General features: G+C 43.0%; 1 protein-coding gene across 9 annotated transcripts in view; it reads right to left on the bottom strand.

Annotated features, from left to right (window-relative positions):
* The window catches only part of RASAL2 (RAS protein activator like 2), a 269,432-nt gene that overhangs the window by 22,774 nt on the left and 226,731 nt on the right, over nt 1-19,927 (bottom strand). For 8 of the 9 annotated variants that reach the window (XM_073356487.1, XM_073356488.1, XM_073356489.1 and 5 more), the window contains 6 exons: nt 15,463-15,616; nt 11,308-11,406; nt 10,101-10,655; nt 6,990-7,134; nt 1,963-2,107; nt 786-1,022 (listed from right to left, as the gene is read on the bottom strand). In XM_073356487.1, coding sequence (XP_073212588.1) covers nt 786-1,022; nt 1,963-2,107; nt 6,990-7,134; nt 10,101-10,655; nt 11,308-11,406; nt 15,463-15,616 — 1,335 coding nt within the window. Of the gene's footprint in view, nt 1-785; nt 1,023-1,962; nt 2,108-6,989; nt 7,135-10,100; nt 10,656-11,307; nt 11,407-15,462; nt 15,617-18,958; nt 19,230-19,927 lie in introns of those variants that run through there. The other variant, XM_073356494.1, reaches the window with a different exon arrangement.

The raw sequence follows: 19,927 nt of genomic DNA, 5'->3' as shown, positions 1-19,927 counted from the left end.
AATTATTCTAATGCTTTCCCCTTCATCTTTCTTCCTGGGGTAGGAGAAGAGAGAGGAGGGGCAAGTGATTGAAGAACCCCACTGCTTTGCTTGACTCATCTGGGTATTAACAATCCACTGTTCATACCACTGGGTGACAGGCACCACCATCGCCCCCGACATAGACTATCCTCTTTGGAGACTCTAAGCATACGTTCTTTGCATCATTCCTTTGGCTGGGAGTTTGGATAAAAAGAGTTACCACCTTCAAGTAACTTATACTGAATTCTACTTGTATTCTTTAGTAATAATGAGACCAACTGAAAACCTAAGTGTATATAAATTCATAGATATATTCATAGATACTAAAGTCAGAAGGGACCATTATGATCATCTAGTCCGACCTCCTGCACAACGCAGGCCACAGAATCTCACCCACCCACTCCTGCGAAAAACCTCTCACCTATGTCTATGTACCTATACAGAAAACACCTGATTCTGTTCTCAGTTACAACAGTTTACACCAGTGTCATTTTACTGACTTCAGTGGAGTTACTCCTGAAAACAGAATCAGGCTGACAGTGTTCACGTCAGTAGTCTTCTTAAACCCTTCTTGGTTTATGTAGCCACGCAGCGTGTGGGCGGAAAAGCATCCTCCCCATTCAAAGTTTCACACAGTATTCCTAGGACTTAGCTTTAGAGTTGTATTTGCACAGAGCTCTCCTTTCCCTTCCTCAATAATATGCGTGAGACTAAGACTCCTGAACATTTTGTTGTTTCAGGGCCAATATGCTACTGCCACCTACTTAGCAAAATTGGCGAGATTCTGAATGACTTTAGCAATGAGTGTCAGAGTGCGAGATGTCCGGTCATCAGGATACTCCTGCATGAGACTGAAGAGACTAGGGGACATGATAGCTGGACACAGGAAACGGAGGAAGAGTGAGGCGCTGATCAGGCGTTCACTGATGTCCTGCTTGCCCCGACTGAGGCACTTCTGCTTCCAGGATGCAAACACCTCTTTCAGCTCGCGAGGAAACACACTGCAAACAATTAAATCAATCAATAAAATGACAAGGGCGCAAAATGTAACAGGTTGAACTGATAGCCTGTCACAGGAAAGGCAAAACCATGAGAAACAGAAATGCTGGCTATTCTGTTATTTCAGCCCAGCAAATGTTGTTAGATTTCTAGTTTTAGCTCCCAGATCACCATTTTATTTGGTACACTTAAGTACTATTCAAAGCATTCCTACAGAAGATATAAAACTAAATCCTTTTTGATCACTTTGATTTACAGGTTAAGAAATGTCCATCCCTAGTTTGAAGTGAATGGCAAATATGTTTGTAAAAATTCAGACACACACTGAACTGTTGCTCATTTCTATAATTGGATTTAAGATTTTGAATGCTGAGTTAACTTTTTTTTTTTTAATTACTTTTCATTTGATCTGGCCTGAAGCAGAAAAGCCAATATTTCAACATTTCCAGCTTGATCAGAAGTTGACACTAATAGAAATCTCCTGTGAAGCATTTTCCCCACAATACAATTTCCAGACCACTTTTGCAGATCTAAGAGGTCTGAAAAACATTTCACCTAAGCATCCAAGCTATTAGCTGCTTATTCAAAGTTCAAATAGAACTTCTGAAGTTTAGTTTTCAAGTTACCCCATTGATTCAATCATCATTCACTAGATCTCCATTGCCACAGTAAATATTTCAGGGGACATTCCCATATGGTATAGTACTTAGGACTGGGTATGGTGTCAGGACTCCTTGTTTGGACGGAACTTCTCTCTGCAATGTTGTGTAGAGAGCGGTAAGCCATAGGAACCCATGCTACTATAATATATGGAAGTACGTTTGTCCTCGGTCTCACAACAACTGCTGCTTTCCCATATTTTGGAGAGAGAGGGATACTATTTTTGCCTTTCCTAACCAAACATCAAACCAAGTGGCCAATAAGCAAGATGCAGGCGCTCACCAGTAGGAGTTGATAATCTTGCAAAAGGCCAGCTCACAACACATTTTCAGGTTGCTCTGATGATCAGTTAATTCACTGGATGAACATTTGCTGGGATCAACTTCACAGTTCTCATCTGACTCATACAAAGCCTTGATGAATTCCCCTATAAGGGAAGAGGGTTACAAACAGTGGCAATTATAGGAAAGTCTCCTTGATGTATCTTTAAAGCCTGTTTATGCCTCTCCTTGGCAACTGCATTTTCTGCACCCAGCATCTGCAGTGAGGTAGTCTCCAGACACCAGGCGTGGAGTGCATGACTCCTCATAACTGTTTTCAAATACAGGACTTTCCGTACCAGATCAGGCCATTGGTACTCTAGCCAACAGCTGAGGCTTCAGAGGAAGGCAAATCCCACTCCTCTCCCCTCCCAAAATAATGAATCTAGCCAGCTGTGCAACTGCTGTACATTGGGGTGGGGGAGAAATGAGATGGAGAATTCCTTTTTGACCCCTGCAAGATATCAGCTTACACCCTGAAGAATGATTATCCTTACCTCTTTTTGCACGAATACAGATGTTATTAGCGATTATAAAATTATCCATCCCTTTAAAACGCAAAACCAGGCTATTTGTCTTTGTGACCTTCTCTGGCAATGAATCTGACAATTCTTTTTATTTTTATTAGTTCTAAATTTACTGTGTTATAATTTCATTGAGTGTCACCTGGTTCTTGTGTTATGAGACACGGTAAAAAGGAGGATTCACCAGTTTTCACTCTGTTCTTTGCAATTGTGAAAAATTCAATCCAGGTTAACTAATCCTGGTTTATGCAGCCTCTTGTCATCCTTACATCTTGCAAAATCTTTGTTGCCTGTTTCTAGAGCTTTTAAATTTCTACCCTCTCTTTCTTAAAGAGAGGCAACTGAAATTGGACACACAACTTCAGACTGGGCATGGTGGTGTTTCCATTGGTTGATATTCTGTAACGTCAGTGTATTTTCTACTCTCTCTCTCATATGGACTCTAGTATACTCATTACTTTTTAAACTCTGCACTGGTTATCTTCCCTTATCTGCTTAATGTTTCAGTGACTCCTGAGTTATGTCCTCAGAAGATTTTCCCACTTTGGAGTTTATGCCACAAGGACTGTCTGTGCAAAAATGTTTTTAAGAAACAAACAAACAAAAAACCACCCCTAAACCAAACCACCAATGGCTTTGCAAGCAGGACAGGTAGTACATTTACCCAAATCTCTTCACCTCCACAAATTTTTGTTTATGTGCTTGCATATATAATCTTACAGACAACACCTGGTTACGCTGTAATTATTCTGAACAAGTATTCGTAGTTCATCGGAAAATCCAGTTTAGAAACTTTCGCTGGTACCCGAACCCTGGGAAGGAATGGAAACTACAACTTCTTGAAATGAGTTCTGTTCACAGTGTACTTGGCCCAATTTCAACCCCTTGTGGCAATTAAAGGATTAGAGGGCAACTTCAACAGCACAGAATAAAGATGTTAGGAGCATTATTTAGTACTTCAGCTCTGCAATGTTATAGTATAATCAAAACAAGTAAGTTTGGCCGATGAACAACAATTTGATAAAACACTAATTTGTTATTTTTAAGATAATCTGGGCTCCACTACAGAAAAATTTTGCTGAGGGAAGGTAGTTTAGTATTATTTGCTAAGAGCTCAGCACCACTTCTGGGTGAGCAAACTCTGGTTGTAACAATAATTTCCTGAATCATTTTTTATGCACTTGTAACTTGTTCTCAGTAGTCCATAGCCAGATCCTAACTATGTATTAAAATGTGCTTGTAGGTATACTAAACACTTAATACTGAATTCAGCGTGGTTAATTTATTTCACACAATATGGAATCTAACTGAACGTATTGTGTGATGCATTTGAAACTAGATAAATATATCTTCAAGAGCCATCTTGTCCTAGACTGGAAACAAGCTGGATGATGTAACAGGTCTTTTTCCATCTCTAACTTCTATGATTCATAATCTTATCGCTTAGCACTGGTGTCCAAAACAATGTATAAATAGTCATCAATTTAAAAATATCCATGTAATTACTGCACATTAAAGGACTTTTAGTCAAATGTAACATATTGAACCAAAAGGTGATAATTAAATCTGTCGGAAGACAAGGCATCAAGTAAATTGCTGCTTGCCTCCACATACTGGGCTAGACTCTGCCACCCTGACTCGTGTTGAGCAGTATCTTAAGGTTCTACCCAGTGAGAGTAAAGCTGGCAGAATTTGAAAAGATATATAGAGTACACTCAAAATACACATAATCACATCTCAGATTCTGACTTGAGACACTGACTAATCTGGCCAACCACTTAACACCTGGATGACTGGCCAGTTTCCAGGCCACTGGGGAGGAGGGATGGGTCTCTTGGAAGGAGTCAGTTCTGACATGATTTTACCTGGCCTGCATGAATTTCCAATCTCCCCTAGGCCAAGAAACAGGAGGGGAAAGGTGGCTCATCTTGGGACCCTGGGCAGGAGAGGAATCAGCATACAGCTGGTAGCGCCTCCTTGTAGGGAGGCTGTCCATTTACTGGGAGCTGTGCACACTCTGAGTTGCAATGGGTACGTCTACACAGCAGAGGAAAAACCTGCGGCTGGCCCGTGCCAGCTGACTCAGACTTGCAGGGTTCAGGCTAAGGGACTGTTTCATTGCTGTGTAGATTTCTGGGCTCTGGCTGGAGCTCAGTTTGGGACCCTCACACATCTACATGGCAGTGAAATAGCCCCACAGCCTGAGTCGGCTGGCATGGACCAGCTGCAGGTGTCTAGTCGCTGTGTAGACATACCCAATGTTGGGATAGCATTTGTGGGGCTGGGATTACATGTTTGGCAGTGGCACATGTCAAGAGCAAAGCACTGTCTCTGTGCGGGTAAGACAGGTAGACAAGCAGGATGAGTCTGCTGGGCTTGCTGGGAGGGGTAAGGCTAGGAAGGGAGGAAGTTGTGGGGTTAGGGTGAGTGCTGTTATGGGGATGCAGGTGGTCTGGCCTAGTAGAGCAGGAGTCAGGTCTAGTGGGCAGAGCAGGTGTCCAGGTTGGGGAATGGTGCCAAGGGTCAACACCTGAGTCCACTTCTAATTACCAGAGTCAGGGGTCGAGCCAGAGTCAGAAGCAAGAATCGAAGCTGAGGGTCAAGGCTGATCCAAATGTCAGAGCCAAGGGTCAAGCCAGAGTCAGGGTCAGAAGTCGGAGTCGAAGCCAGGACTGGTCACTGATGGCTGGAAGTGAGGTGTAAGGGCAGAAACTAGAGGAGAGGCAAGGATCAAACGTGGGGATGGAGCACAGTGGGAACAGGAGTGAAGACATGGGTGAGACAGGAGTGGAGCAGGAATCAAGAACAGGGTTTGGGTGCAAGCACAAGCAGGGTCCAATGCAGCCACAAGAAGAAATCACCTTGTTGCTTGGACAAACTTTCTGTGCCACTTTCTGTCTTAAATAACATGGTTGGAACAACTGGTAGAGCTGGACAATCCTCCAATCAGGGCTCCCATGGGTGGTGCCTTGACTGAGGCTATAGTCCTACTAGCTTCTTGGTCCACCAGGTTTCAGCAGACCTGGGGTGGAGGACAGGATGCAGTTGCGGTCTGTGGACTCTTACGCCTGGGTTCGAGACCTGGAACATCACAAGTGCAAGAGCTAGGCATGTAGGCTGAGATGAGCAATTGGAGAACAATTGATTCTGTTCTTTTCCCTGAGTAAAGAGCACTTAGGACAAGCATCCTCAAAGGGTCACCGGCACAGCTTGAAGCAGGTTCTCCTGGTTTGTGATGCTCCCTAGCCTCACAGCCTCATTCTCTCCAGCTGGCCACATGTAACCCTAAATATTTCTGTTTGCATCTGGTGAAGGATTAGAAGGTTAAGGTGGGATTAAGAGAAACATGACTATCAGGGTATTGAATTAATTGCTCAAAAGCAGGGGTCATGACCAAAGTTTGTGACTCAGAGGGCCACTCTGGAAATTTGCCAGTAGCTCAATGGTGCACCTTGTGTGTATGCAAATTGTCAAATCTTTATTACAATACATACATGCACCCAACCCTAATACCGGCTTGGACTTGTACCTTCCTTGACAAATGAACAGGAACAGCTTGGTTGGAGGTGCCCCAGCAATAAAATCCAGTGGATGATCAGCTTTGCCCTCAGCCTCACACCCCTAGGTGCGAATCAGTTTTCAGGTAGGACTTTGGGCTGCCCTGCTGAACAGAGCATCTTCAACATTACGGTTCCTTTTCCCCCACAAAGGGGCTATGCAAGCCTACGCAGAACACTTCTGACCCTTTCTTGAAATTTCCATGTAGCTTCTTTCAGCTGGGATTATACTGGATTCACCAGCAATGTCCAGATGCAAAGTCTACACAGTGCAAAAGCACTGAACTTCATCTATGTTGTCAGTATCTTTCCCAGTTGTTACATTATCAAAATCACCTTTATCCCTGTTTACGTACTCCAGACCGAATGATTCACAAATCATAATGAAGAGATATGACAATCAATAAGGGGAACCAAGAGAAAAGATGGTACTTAGAAAAATGTAGAGCATTGGGATGAGATAACCGTTAAAGGAGACCCCTTAATCCACACAGAAGTGAGTGTGATCTTTTTTCAGCTGCTGCAAATCTTAGGAGCCAAATCTTGTCTCTGCGTTCCATAAACAAGAAGGGCCCAGATGGAGCAGAACCAGTGAGGTTCTACTGCACATGGTGAGAGAGCAGCATTTCAGGAGTACATGCAAGGGACATGCCACAAGTCCCCTAGGTGAGCGATCCACTGGCTGAGGCCAGTGGATCCGGTGCTATGTGGCAAGGGGCCATGGATTTCAGTACACAGGAGTCCTAGAGCCACAGAACCAACTCCATTGTTGAAGCTGGAGTAGCAGTCAATGCATTTCCCACCAGGATACTCAACGCACAGCCACGTCACTTGGCTGATTGCTCGGACAGCATTTGGTCCCTAGGTTCTGTGAAAGGAAAAAAGAAAAGAGACTGGTATTTTCTTACCAAGTGCATCATGAAGATACTTCTGTCCTACCAGCTTTAGGTACTCCTCAATGGCTTTGGTGGCAAGCGTATTCTCCCTGAAGATCAAAACATCATGCTCCCCACAGCGATCTACCTCAGACATCACCAGATCAGTCAAGAAGTCCTGAGGGAAAAAGTCCAGAAGGAATAAGGTTTATTAATCAAATAGAATCATGCTATGCTCTTTAAGTGACTTTAGAACCCAAATGGGAAGAGTAAAAGGAGCCTGACACACCTCAAAACAGGATGAGAGGATTATTGAACTGAAGTGCCTGGCCTGGGGGAAGGCATGCAGATATTACAGCACTGGGGGCTATAAAGATTAGCTAGAGTTCTCCTCACATTTGTGTACCTGACTGCCTAGGCCAATACAGATCCCCAGCTCTGTCATTTTTGGACTCATTTCTAAAACTGGAATAGCAGCTGGGACTGGTGGGTAAAATTACAATGGTGGAAGCAAGTCTCTAAATAAAAAATCCCTACAACCAAACTTTTTTGACATTTAATCCAGATCCTGACCAGAATATATGACATACTCACTCCTCCATAGCTGACATGTTATAGTCATGCTTTACTGATATATGTTAGCGATAACTAGCTGTGTGTTTCCCTGCTATCCAAACTCAAAATATCAGGAGGAAAGCAAATCCAACTTTTAATTGAATACAGGAATTTTATTAAGAAGGATTTAGACCAATGAAATTAATGAGCATAAAATGGGCTGGGGATTAGGGAGACAAAGTTAGCATTCCTACTATGCATTAATTTAGCATTGTGTTGAACTACATTCAGGCTATCAGGCAGGCCAGACAGAACAAGGGGCAAGAATCAAAGCAGACTGCAAGCTGCTAATACAGGGCCCAGTCCTGCCGTGGTAATCAAATTCCTCAGCTACTTACTCCAGCGGGAGCTGAGGGCACTCAGCATCCCACAGGAAGCAATCAGCCCCTTCCAAAATCCAACCTCAGACACTGTAAGGCTCCTGGGGGCAGAGACCAAATTTTTGTTTGTTTTCTACATCTTTTAATATCCCTTCAAGCCCCCCTGAATAATACAAGAGAATCTTGCTAATCTGCAGAAAAAAGTGGCAACCTCTCACACAGCGGTAGTGAGGTCTCACATCCCTAAAATGTTACTTCACAAAATTTACTGAAGCACATTACTAGTATAGTAGGGAGTCTCTAATAACTACAACCAAGCTACATTACCCTTGCTTTATTGTTATTTACTTGCCTTTTTATTTTCTCTGAAAATTGGTAATAGTTTTCCCAATCAGTGTAAATTAGTGAAATTCATGTGTAACAACTATATAATAAAATCCTGGATTGCTCACTTGAGAGCTCCAGATTGTAATATCCTACATCAGGGGTGGCCAACCTGTGGCTCCGGAGCCACCTGCAGCTCTTCAGAAGTTAATATGCAGCTTCTTGTATAGGCACCGACTCTGGGGCTGGAGCTACAGCAACTTTCCAATGTGCCGGGGGGCACTCATTGCTCAACCCCTGGCTCTGCCCCCTCTCCTGAGGCTAACATGCCCTCGCTCCTTCCCCTTCCCCACCCCAGAGCCTCCTGCATGCCACGAAACAGCTGATCGGGAGGTACGGGGAAGCGCTGATTGGAAGGGCTGCCAATGGTTGGGAGGTGCTAGGAGCGGGGCTACTGACATATTACTGGTTTCAGAGTAACAGCCGTGTTAGTCTGTATTCGCAAAAAGAAAAGAAGGACTTGTGGCACCTTAGAGACTAACACATTTATTTGAGCATAAGCTTTCGTGAGCTACAGCTCACTTCATCGGAGGCTCTCTGGCAATGTACGTTGGTAAATTCCGGCTCCTTCTCAGGCTCAGGTTGGCCACCCCGTCCTACATTGTAGGATTTCGCCAGTACATTAGAATCTAAAATACAAGCACTACAAAGGTAGAGCTTTAACATGCTAATTTACTTATCTGTTGCAAAGAACATTGAAGGAATCTGGAGATGGCTTGCCAGAATTATTACAGTTCAATGCTACAGGAGCTACTCTAGCTGTAAACTGCACTAGATCAGACAGGCAAATGGTACTGTATGAATTCTCAGCACACTTGGTCATAAAAGACATTCTATCGAGAGGGACGTGTGCAGTGGAAGATGGTAAATATAGTGCATAAAAGTGGAAGGATTATGTACACATTCCCGTCCACACACAACACCTGGCTCATCGAAGTTTGGCTGTGCTTTAAGAACTCAGGGTAGCTGGTACAGCTGGGGGTCATAGAGGCTAGAGCTCGGGTACCACTTTCACTCAGGCTGGTAATCGACGCACTTTGCAGTGACAAAGTGACCATTTGAGTGCAGAGAGTCCTCCAATGTCTTCCCACAATGCCCCCTGTGTACCCAGAAGGACAGACAAGTTGGGACAGAATCATAGAGCCGCTCAGCTTATTGCAAATGAAGAACATGGGATATGCCCCAGAAGTTTGAGCGACCCACACAAGTGAGTGCAGTACCAGTGTGAGGATGCAGTAATGGGGTATGGCTTTTCAGAGTGGTTACTCACAATCCAGCTAGGCTAATCCAAGTGCTAATCCCTCATGTTAACTGTGGTGAACTTTTGCTGTTCACTGTTTATAAGACACATTTACAAAATTTTATTTGCAAGTCCCTTGATGCTACAGTGTTCATGGTGCATCATCTATCCAGCAATGCATAAAATATTTCAATGTACTCAAGGTACAGACATAACATTCTGTGATGGTAGGATGCTATGAAGTCCTTCCACCTACATAGCTAATGTTTTAACCCTGCAATAGTTATCTCCTCTAAGTGTCTACATCTAGCTCTTTGGAATATATTCACACTTACAGATTCTACTTCTGGTAATGTGTTGCACACCTATATTGACTTCCCCTTATAAAGGATTTGCCCAAACTTCTTTAAAATGCTCATTCTGCTTTACTTCGCTTCCCCTCTACAGCCTCTCCCCTTTGGTAGTGTTCCCCTCCTCTGACTCCCATTCCCAGGCCTGTCCACCCCTCATGCTATTTATGTTTAAAACCATGAGAAATGTTTATGAGTCTCAGAAATCATTGTGAGATGTTCCTTCCGCTCCTACCTTGGCTCTGCCAGTGCTCTGAAGAATGTGCACCAAGGCACAGGCCATTTCCTCCTTGTTCCTCACGCTGATCACAGGCTCCAGCACTGAGCACAGCATGGTGTAGTTGTTAGTAACAAACTCTGCAAATTCTTTGTACTGTTCCATGGGGAGGATGGTGATGGTCTGGTATCGGGACTTGATGCGAATGGAAGGTCCCCCTGATTTCCCTTTATTGGGCGTAGGTGTGCTGACTGGGTACCACTTTTCCACAAACTGACGACCAGTCACGCTGGCCATGGGAATGTTGACCAGTCCTACATAGTTATTCTTGTCTTTTTTCTTCTTCTTCTCCACATCCTTATAGACGTGAACTGTGATACTGTGGAGGGGCGGGAGGCCATAGAACTCAAAGTGTTCGCCCCAGAAGATGTTGTCTGCTTTTGTTTTGCTGGTGGTGCGGGCAAACAGAGTGTCGTCAAGGCACAGCTCACAGAAGTATTTCTTCTTGGGGGCCAAGTCCTTGGCCTCAATGATCCAGAGACGGAGCACATTCTCAGCTCGACGGCAGTTGTCCTGTGCAGAAAAAAGAGCTCAGCATTGATTTAGAGACAGTGATGAGGAAAAAGAACATTTTCTTTTCAAACAGAAAATACTGATCATGCAATGAGTGTATTTTATACATTGCTATTTGATCACCTTTGAAAAGCTGTATTCAAATTTGTTCAGAACACAAACTTGCTCTTAACTTCTGCCATCCAGAAGCTGGCAGATTCATAACATTTCAGCAAAAAGAAAAGGAGGACTTGTGGCACCTTGGAGGCAAACAAATTTATTTGAGCATAAGCTTTCATGAGCTACAGCTCACTTCATCGGATGCATTCAGTGGAAAATACAGTGGGGAGATTTATATACACAGAGAACATGAAACAATGGGTGTTACCATACACACTGTAATGAGAGTGATCAGGTAAGGTGAGCTATTACCAGCAGGAGAGCGGGGGGGGAAAAAACCTTTTATAGTGATAATCAAGGTGGGCCATTTCCAGCAGTTGACAAGAACGTCTGAGGTATAGCGGGGGGTTGGGGGAGGGGGGGGCGTCGTGATTGACCTAATTAAATAGGTAAGCACCTCTGTAATGGTTTGATATATCATCTGGACAAGAATCCAGTCATGCCATGAACATTTTACTGGTGGTATTATTCCTACAGCTTCCTCTTCTATTACCTTGTTAGGCTGCACTGTCCTGCGTAGGTTTTCCATCCACTTGTCTCTCTCCGCTGCAGAGGAGCAACTGAAACATTTACTGCCGCTGGAGTAGGTTACCTGAAACACAAACAATAGGTCCAGTTCTGGCAAGACTGCAAAGCAGAAAAAGGAGCAAAAGTCATAGGTGACTTTCAAGCATTGAGAATATGAAAGAGGCAGCAAAATATGGGAGCAGGGAAGGAGCAAGCCTGAAAAGGGCACAGACTGCAGAGAAAAAAACCTCAGCTCAGATGGGTATAAAACTGAAGGGAAACACACTGTTCTAGCCAAATGTTCTGAGAGACTGTAAAATAAGGATGTAGTCAGCAATTTGAAATTTGTGCACATGCTAACTGAACTGCAGCCTCTAGATACCTGCAATATCCCAGTAAGTCCCCAAGGCTGACAATCTGATCATTAACGGAGCAGGTGTAGGGAGAGAGCTAGTCACATGTTGATGAAAGGTCTGATGAACAAAAATCCCTGCTGGATGTCACTGGAAATACTGTCTTCGGGAAGCTAAAAATTGCATGCTCTGGGTACTATACACATCAATGGGCTGAAACAGCCAAAACGTTTGAGTCTGCTTTTGGAAGAGACAACACCACCTGGAGCAAAACTGATGCTAGCTCTGTTTGTGCATATAAGGAGACAGTCACATTTTGCTTCAATTTTTATTTGGCCTTGCCAGCTCTCCCTGTTCTTCCCATTCAGATGTATGAGCATAGGCAAAGCACTTTAAGACTAAATGTTAGTACTAAACTCTGCATTTGTATTGCCAGCTGTCTTCCGTCTACCCAGGAAGGCTGAAGCAGAACAGGAAGTGCTTCCAGCCAATGAGATATGTTGTGACTATTAAGCCTACAGAGTATACCCCTATTGTGAACTCAGATGTAAAAAGTATGTGAAAGTTCATAAGATGTTACAATAACCATGAAAAATAGGTCAATTTGTTTATAATGCGGAATGCTGTAACAAGTGCAAAAGAACCAGACAAAGAAGATTGATTAATCTAAATCAAAAAGGCCATGTTGATATAATCCATTTTTAGCAAGCATAATTTCAACAATTTTTGGAAGATGTGGAACCAGAACTAACAGACCAAAATTGATGTGATGGCTACGAGGCCTAACTGGTGGACAAAATAACGAGGGAGATGAACTATGACACCCACTTTTACCCTTTCTTAAAGAGACTGAAGAAAAGACATGATCAGCTCAGCTCAGTTCTCCCATTCCACCTGGTGGCCCAGTTTATCCCCCGAACTGCCAGCACTGCAACTCATCCCAGCTCACCTTGACTCATCTAAAGGACTTTCTTCCTGAGAAGAAGGCCTGCTGACCTTAAGCTTGTTCAAGGTACTTTGTTTTCACCGGTGAGTGCTGAAAGTCATCATATGATCATGACATCCAGTCCTCAAGCCCATAAGTGGGGATATATATAATTGCCAACATTGCAGGGGCACGTAAGATCCTGCATCATTTTCCTTTCCTTTGTTACAGTGATTCTCAAACTTTTTTACTGGTGATCCCTTTCACGTAGCAAGCCTCTGAGTGTGACCCCAGTTGTCACGGAGTCCCTGGGCGATGCTCTGGAACTGCTCCCTACAAAGCCAGTCAGGACTCAGGTGAAGTCTCCTCTCTGTGAGCAGCCTGTCTGCAGGGCAAAAAGCTCACACAGCTTCCACCTTCCTGGGTTTGACTTCGGAGCATTCAGCATCCTCTGCCCCTCCGTGCGCTTCCCACAGCAAGTCCGCCAAGGCGGGGTCCAGGGGAAGCCAGAGGGTCCTGCACCCCAACTTCGCAATCAGATGTGACTCTTAGCCAGCCAGTAAAACAGAGGTTTATTAGATGACAGGAACACGGTCTAAAACAGAGCTTGTAGGTACAGAGACTAGGACCCCTCAGCCAGGTCCATTTTGGGGGGCAGTGAGCCAGACAACCACGTCTGCACTTCACTCCATGTCCCCAGCATGCCGAAACTGACTCACTCTCCACTAGCTCCTCCTCCGGGCTTTGTCCCTTTCCCGGGCCAGGAGGTCACCCGATTCCTTTGTTCTCCAACCCTTTAGCTTTCACCTTGCAGTGGGGAAGGGCCCAGGCCATCAATTGCCAAGGAGACAGAGTATCGGCCATTTATGTACACTGGCCCTTTGGTCTGCAACAATTACACTCTCTTATCCCACCACCTGGAGACTTAAGAAATGCATAGGGGAATCTGAGGCACCCCTACAGCATTCAGAGGAAACATTAAGAACAGTCCCACTTTGCCATAGCTCCCCATCAATTAAAAATGCTTTTAAATATATTTAACACCATTATAAATGCTAGAGGCAAAGCAGGGTTTGGGGTGGAGGCTGACAGCTTGCAAGCCCGCATTTAAGACCCTTGCGACCCCCTGAGGGGTCCTGACCCCCTATTTGAGAACCCCTGCTTTGTGGTATTATTTTATGTCCTCCCTTCTTTCCTTCTGTTCTATTTCTCACTCTCTTGGCTTTCCATCGAATCCTGAAGTCAACTATGTTGTATTCATCTAAGCCTGCCTTGTCTATGAAGAAAACATCCAGTAAGATGATGTCCCTGACCAGATTGTAAATCAGGATCCAAGTAGCAGGTGTCACGATTGACTTGCCAGCCAAAAGCATCCTCTTGTAACTAACCAGCGGTCCAGTGTTCCAAAAACATCAGGAAAAGCTGTATTTCACCCATCTTTTCTTACCTGTCTTTCCTCTACCTTGTGTCTGTCTGTTAAGAACAGGATAAGTAAATGCCCTCAACACATCAAAGCTGGAGTAAAATTAACCCTTTCCTTTTCATCAAAGAAAAGTTGTTCTGAAAATAAGAGACTGATCTTTTACCTCCAAAAGGAGAAAGGCTTTAAAGGTTTTGACTAAGTTTGTTTTGCATAATCACTCAACTTGAGTTTCAATATAAATGCCTGTTTTGATTTCTTATTCCTTCTTTTATTTAATCAATAAATTTTTCATTGGAATAAATGCTTTTGGGTGTTTGTCAAGTTACTGAGTAAAACAAAGGCCTCTGTTTACAATAACTCCAAACCTACCTATCTCTGTTTAAGGTTCAACAGTGAAAGAGATTATGAACACCTTTAACTCTTTGGGCCTTTGAGATCAATATCAGCACAACAGATACTACCTTGAAATGAATTGGAACAACTTCTGAACACGTTCCCTTAAGGAAAAGGGATGAGACTGATCTATGTGGTGTTCTGATAGAGCAGTTTTAAGGTAGCAAACCAATCTCTGCGTCAGGGATTTAGACACCTGAGGCCAGATTCAACCCAGGCATAACTCCACTGAAGACTGAGTGGGTCCATGACGTTGTGTTGAGGGTGATGGCCTTGATATAAGACTTGATAATATGCTGTTCATCCTGTCAACTTTAGATATGCGTTTTAGGTAGGGTTTATCCAATTTAAAAGCACGCTTATGTAATATACCTTCATTAGCCCTCCACTAACTTTACAGACCTTTCTAACATACAGACTTTCTTCTCATGGTATCTTGGTAACTGAGATCAGTCGGGGTGCTCTTGCTACCAGCCCCATAATATGAATGCAGGGGAGTGGGGGAGAAGGCCAGTGGGCAGCAGAAGTCCTGAGCCACAGAATTTAATCCCTTGATTGCCTGACGAAGTTAAAGTTTGTTGACCTTCTGGAAACCTGCAAGGTCTTTGTTTACTCAAGCTTTTCCTCAATAACCTGCCAGAACAGGGCTTTTGGAGCAGAGCTCTTATATCAGCTGACTTCTCAATTTAGTCATATTTTAACTGTTTTTAAAAAATGTATTGTAAGAGAATTCAGATTATGATGAGTACTTAAGCAAGCTTAAGCCATATATCTGCATGCACATTACAAATGCCTAGTTTTGTATCAGATATGCAGACATTCAATTAGAAGAGTATAATCACTGAAAAGATTTCTTCCCATTGACTGATGGATGTCATTAGCGCCAAGGACTTCAGAATCTTACGATCAGATAGTTTACATCATAATCTCAAATGTCTGAGAAAACGGATTTATTCACCCACTTAGGAAGTCACAAAACAGTGCCCACTGTGGACGCATACTGACTGACTATGCAATCTGTACTTTTATGGGGTGGTGTTTCTTTACCTCAAAGCAGAAGTCTTGTCCAAGGATACTGCTGTGAAGCGGTTTGACAAAAACTTTCTCTTCAGTCCCAAGATCCAATGCCTCCACTGCGCTGCCTGGGCTCAGCAAAGACTCATGTGAACGAGATTCTTTCAGCTTTGGCAGTCCACGAGATCTGAAAGCAGAGAAGAAGGGAAAAATAAGAGGGAGTCATCTCCTAAACAAGATTTGGAAACATCCAGAAACAAAGGAAGATTGAGACTGATGGGTTAACCAGTCTGTACAATTTTTATAAGTACTTTATAAGCCTAAAGTAAATAAATTGCATGCCTTATTTATTCAGTTTCTCAAATTCAAGGTGTCGCATAACTCTTTAATACAGTACAAAATTGTTGTACTAGCATCTGGCTAGTAAATAGATTCCCACCACCACCCAAATCCAGGAGATATAGATTCATAGAACTACAAGTTGCATCCATTTTGGCACAGTAAAAAAGAAAAATAGAAATTCTTGACAAAATGTGGATTTATCTTTAAATCTGTATTTACTGTAGACAATATGCTACTGGGAATATTTAAATGCTGATTACTAAGCAAATGCTTTGTTAATAGCAACAAACACCTTCCCCCCAATCCCTAAACACACACAAAATGAGATTTTTCCTCTTTAAAACAGGCAGTTTTTTCAATCAGTGGGATTTCCCTCTACATATTGTGGAGGAGAAAATATAGAAACAAAAACAAACAAAAACAATTAAAACATGCAAATACCCTGCCACCTTACCCTACCCAGATCAGCTGTCTACACTGACATTTTGCAATCCCTCTGTCTGGCTGGTCTTTACACCTTTTAACTGTTCCCATCTCCCTTGTCTTTTTTTGGCCTCACTCAGCATTCCTCCTCTGGGATTGCCCCAGGCCTCTTCTATCTTCCCAGTGGACACACAGATTCTCTTTTTCAGCTGATGGGTCTAAGTTCCTTCTCCTTGACCACTGCAGGAATCTCCCACCTCTAACTCCTCCAAGGATGTCCCTCATCATTTCTGTCTGCTTCTGATCCTCTATCACTCCAGGCATTTGTCATCTATCCAGACCTCCTTCCATCAGTCTCCTTTTGGCTCTTGCTGACTTTTCGAAGACACACAACTCCAGCTAACTTCAGAGTTTTGGGACCAGTTTTGCATGTCAAACGGTTTACAATATTTTCAGAATTCAATTTCCATGTGATACTTGTATGTTCGTGCTTGTTTATTCAAAAACTTAGTTTGTGACAAGCTGGGGTGTAAATCTACCCTCGTCTAGCTTGCCATACACTAAGTGTCTATGCGGACCCTGCTACCATGCACTACAAGCTTGTCAGTGCGCTCTAACCTACTATTTCAAAGCAGGGTAGATCAAAGAGCATTACAGTAATTTTGGTGTGCAGCAGAGGGTCCACATATGCACTTGTGCCGCAGGCCAGTGCAGAGTAGACTCTCATCCTAGCTTGCTGTGAGCTATGTGTTTGTGTAGACGAGGCCTGAGCGAGATAAAATTCTTATAGTGCAGTCACTGTCAAAGTGGTACTGTAAAGTACCAGGTTTCTGACTCCAGAATAAATGTTATCACCTCAGGTTGTTTCCTCCTTGTGCATCACTACCTGGAATAAAAGGTTCTGCAGGTAAAATTGTGCTTTCAATGGCACTACTTTGGTGGGGCTACTCATGCCTAACTGATCATCCCTGAGTAAATGAAATGATTGATAGTAAAAACAAGGAATAGAATCCAGGTGCCTCTCTTACTGCATTTGACTCTACTCTGTTCAACTCATGAACAGGGATAAAAACAGTAAAAACAAAAAGAAAAGGAGGACTTGTGGCACCTTAGAGACTAACAAATTTATTAGAGCATAAGCTTTCGTGAGCTACAGCTCACTTTGAATCCGATGAAGTGAGCTGTAGCTCATGAAAGCTTATTCTCAAATAAATTTGTTAGTCTCTAAGGTGCCACAAGTCCTCCTTTTCTTTTTACGGATACAGACTAACACAGCTGCTACTCTGAAACCAGTAAAAACATACTTGCTATTCCAGGCCTTGATTCAGGAAAGCACTTAAGCACATGCTTAACCCTATTGCTATTCAGCAATGCACAGCAAATAAGACTAAGCATAAGGAAAAGCGGATGTGAGAGTAGGCTGGCATTATTTTTCCACACACTTTTCAGAGTAGAGCTGCACTTTAAAGCAATACTTTCTCACCAAGGTTTCCCACCATAGTTGGGCCACAATGTAGGCTTGGTTTACACTAAAAAATTAGGTCAGCTTAACTACATCGGTCAAGTGTGTGAAAAATCCACCCCCCTGAGCAGCGTTGTTAAGCTGACTTAAGTCCCCATGCAGACTGTGCTAGAATTCTTCCGTCGACCTAGCTACCACTAGCTACCTGTTGGCATAGGTAGTGTCTACACTGAAGCGCTACACAGGCGCAGCTGTGCCACTGTAGCATTTTAAGTGTAGACAAGCCCTTAGTTTCAAAGCAAAAACGTTTACAAATAGTTATTCAAAGAAGGATTGGGAAGGTTTTGTTAGCTATGCTGGCAGCTTTATTCTCTGAAAAATTGTACTTCCCCTTGAAACTCTTTTTTAAGAAAACCTAATACTTTGTAATATTAAAAAATCGTAAAACTCTCAATACCATAGCAGCAGCTTTATTGAGGGATATTAGAAAACAGGAAGCCTTCTCCAAATGCATTTTTGTTTGCATCTTCACCAGTTCTAAGGCAGCTTACCAAGACATGGATACTACAAAGAATAAATATATTAAGAAGCAAGCAGAGTTCACCTCATTTTAGTTTTGCACAAGATCAGCTACTTCTGGCACGCTGGTTGATTCACATGGGATCTTTAGACATTCTCAGAGAAAATGTAGGTTACATTAAATACATTAAAATGATCTAAACATAGGGAACAGCTGCATTTTGATAAGATGGATTCTTAAAAAGAGATTTCAAATACAAATTGACAACATTAGTATGAGCACTCTGTCTGCACTGTGCTTTTTTATAATAGGTTACAGCAGCAGCTTGTACCAATGAAAACCTAAAACCTCAGCCATGTATAATTGAACACTTGCTGCAATTAGGTAGGGCAAGTCTAAAATAAACACACCACAATGCACCACTTTAATATTATTCTATGCAAAATCCTCTCTCTAATTTAAATTTCTCCTCTAAAGAAAGAACTGCTGAGGTCACTTGGCTACCCAAGTGGCAACTCTCCCAAATTCTCAGCAAATTCAGTTCCAAAAGATGGTCCTTTAGTGAATGATGCCAGAGAAATGTCTGAAAGTGCCCACAGCTAATTCCAGCCCCAAGAGCTCACAGCAGAAGAATATGGGGTGGTCAAAAGGGAGGAGAAGACAGACTACCACTTCCAAAACAAGGCAACTTTTCACAAATCCTGATTAAGCCATCACATTTGTAGTATCCTAGGGTTAAAATGGCCAACACATTCCAATTTACATCAATCAAGCACACCTACATGAAGCAATTGTACAGCCATCTGGCCGTGCACCCCCAAATCATAGTGGTGCCACATAACAGCCCCTCCAAATCTTTTTCTGGGCTACATCTCAGAAAAGAAATCCAGGTGTGCAGAGGAAGAAATGCACAAAATCCAGCAGTAGTTATATCTCAAGCCTTTGGTTAAAAGTTTCAGATGAATTTTAAGCCAGGCAGGAACATTGGGTAGGAAGAAAAGCTACTCCATCCATACACGTTTAGTAATATCCCTTCTTCTCATCCTTCATGCTGCATCCTGCCCCTCAGGTGACACAAACAAGGTTCCTGGCAGTGCGCAGTCTGCTCAACACTGGGCCTGTTTCCATGGTGCTGCATCTATAAGGAGGTTAGAGCTGGAAGACAGCAGGGAGAAGCAGCAGCCAGCAGGGCTCAGGGAGCATGCTCTGCAACAAGGCAAAGGTGACCTTTCAAGCAAGGAGTGAATTGCTCTTCTTTGGATTTAACAAGATAACTAGATCCTAGATAATAAAGAATGGCAAGGAGGGAAAAATACCTTTAAAGAACTGCTAGCCAGTGGCCTACGAGGAATGGGGTGGGGGCTGAAGAAAAATACATCACAGAAATTCTATTTATCTTTCTTCACATATGATCTTCCCCTGCTGGGAGACATTTACCATATCCCACCTCGCAAGCTAAATTTTTTACTAACACATCTGTTTTGTTTCCTCTGCAGCATTCTCTTTAGCCTACTAATTTTGTACATGGTTTTATCTCAGATCAACTTGGATATAAAATGATCTTGTTTGGTCAAGGGAGAGGGGCCGTGAATAAGTTTTAGCAATCCCTGGAAGTGACTGTATTTTGTCCTGCACAGATTTCTTTTTGGTGATCAGTTCCTTTCAGCATTGCCAAGCAAACAACTATAAACGGATTAAAACTCAACCTCATTCTGACACCACAGTGATACTGGAGAGTTGCTTGTTGGGTT

Source organism: Lepidochelys kempii, chromosome 8 (assembly GCF_965140265.1).
Source record: "Lepidochelys kempii isolate rLepKem1 chromosome 8, rLepKem1.hap2, whole genome shotgun sequence".
Lineage (NCBI taxonomy): Eukaryota > Metazoa > Chordata > Testudines > Cheloniidae > Lepidochelys > Lepidochelys kempii.
This window is presented reverse-complemented; position numbering and strand designations above follow the sequence as displayed.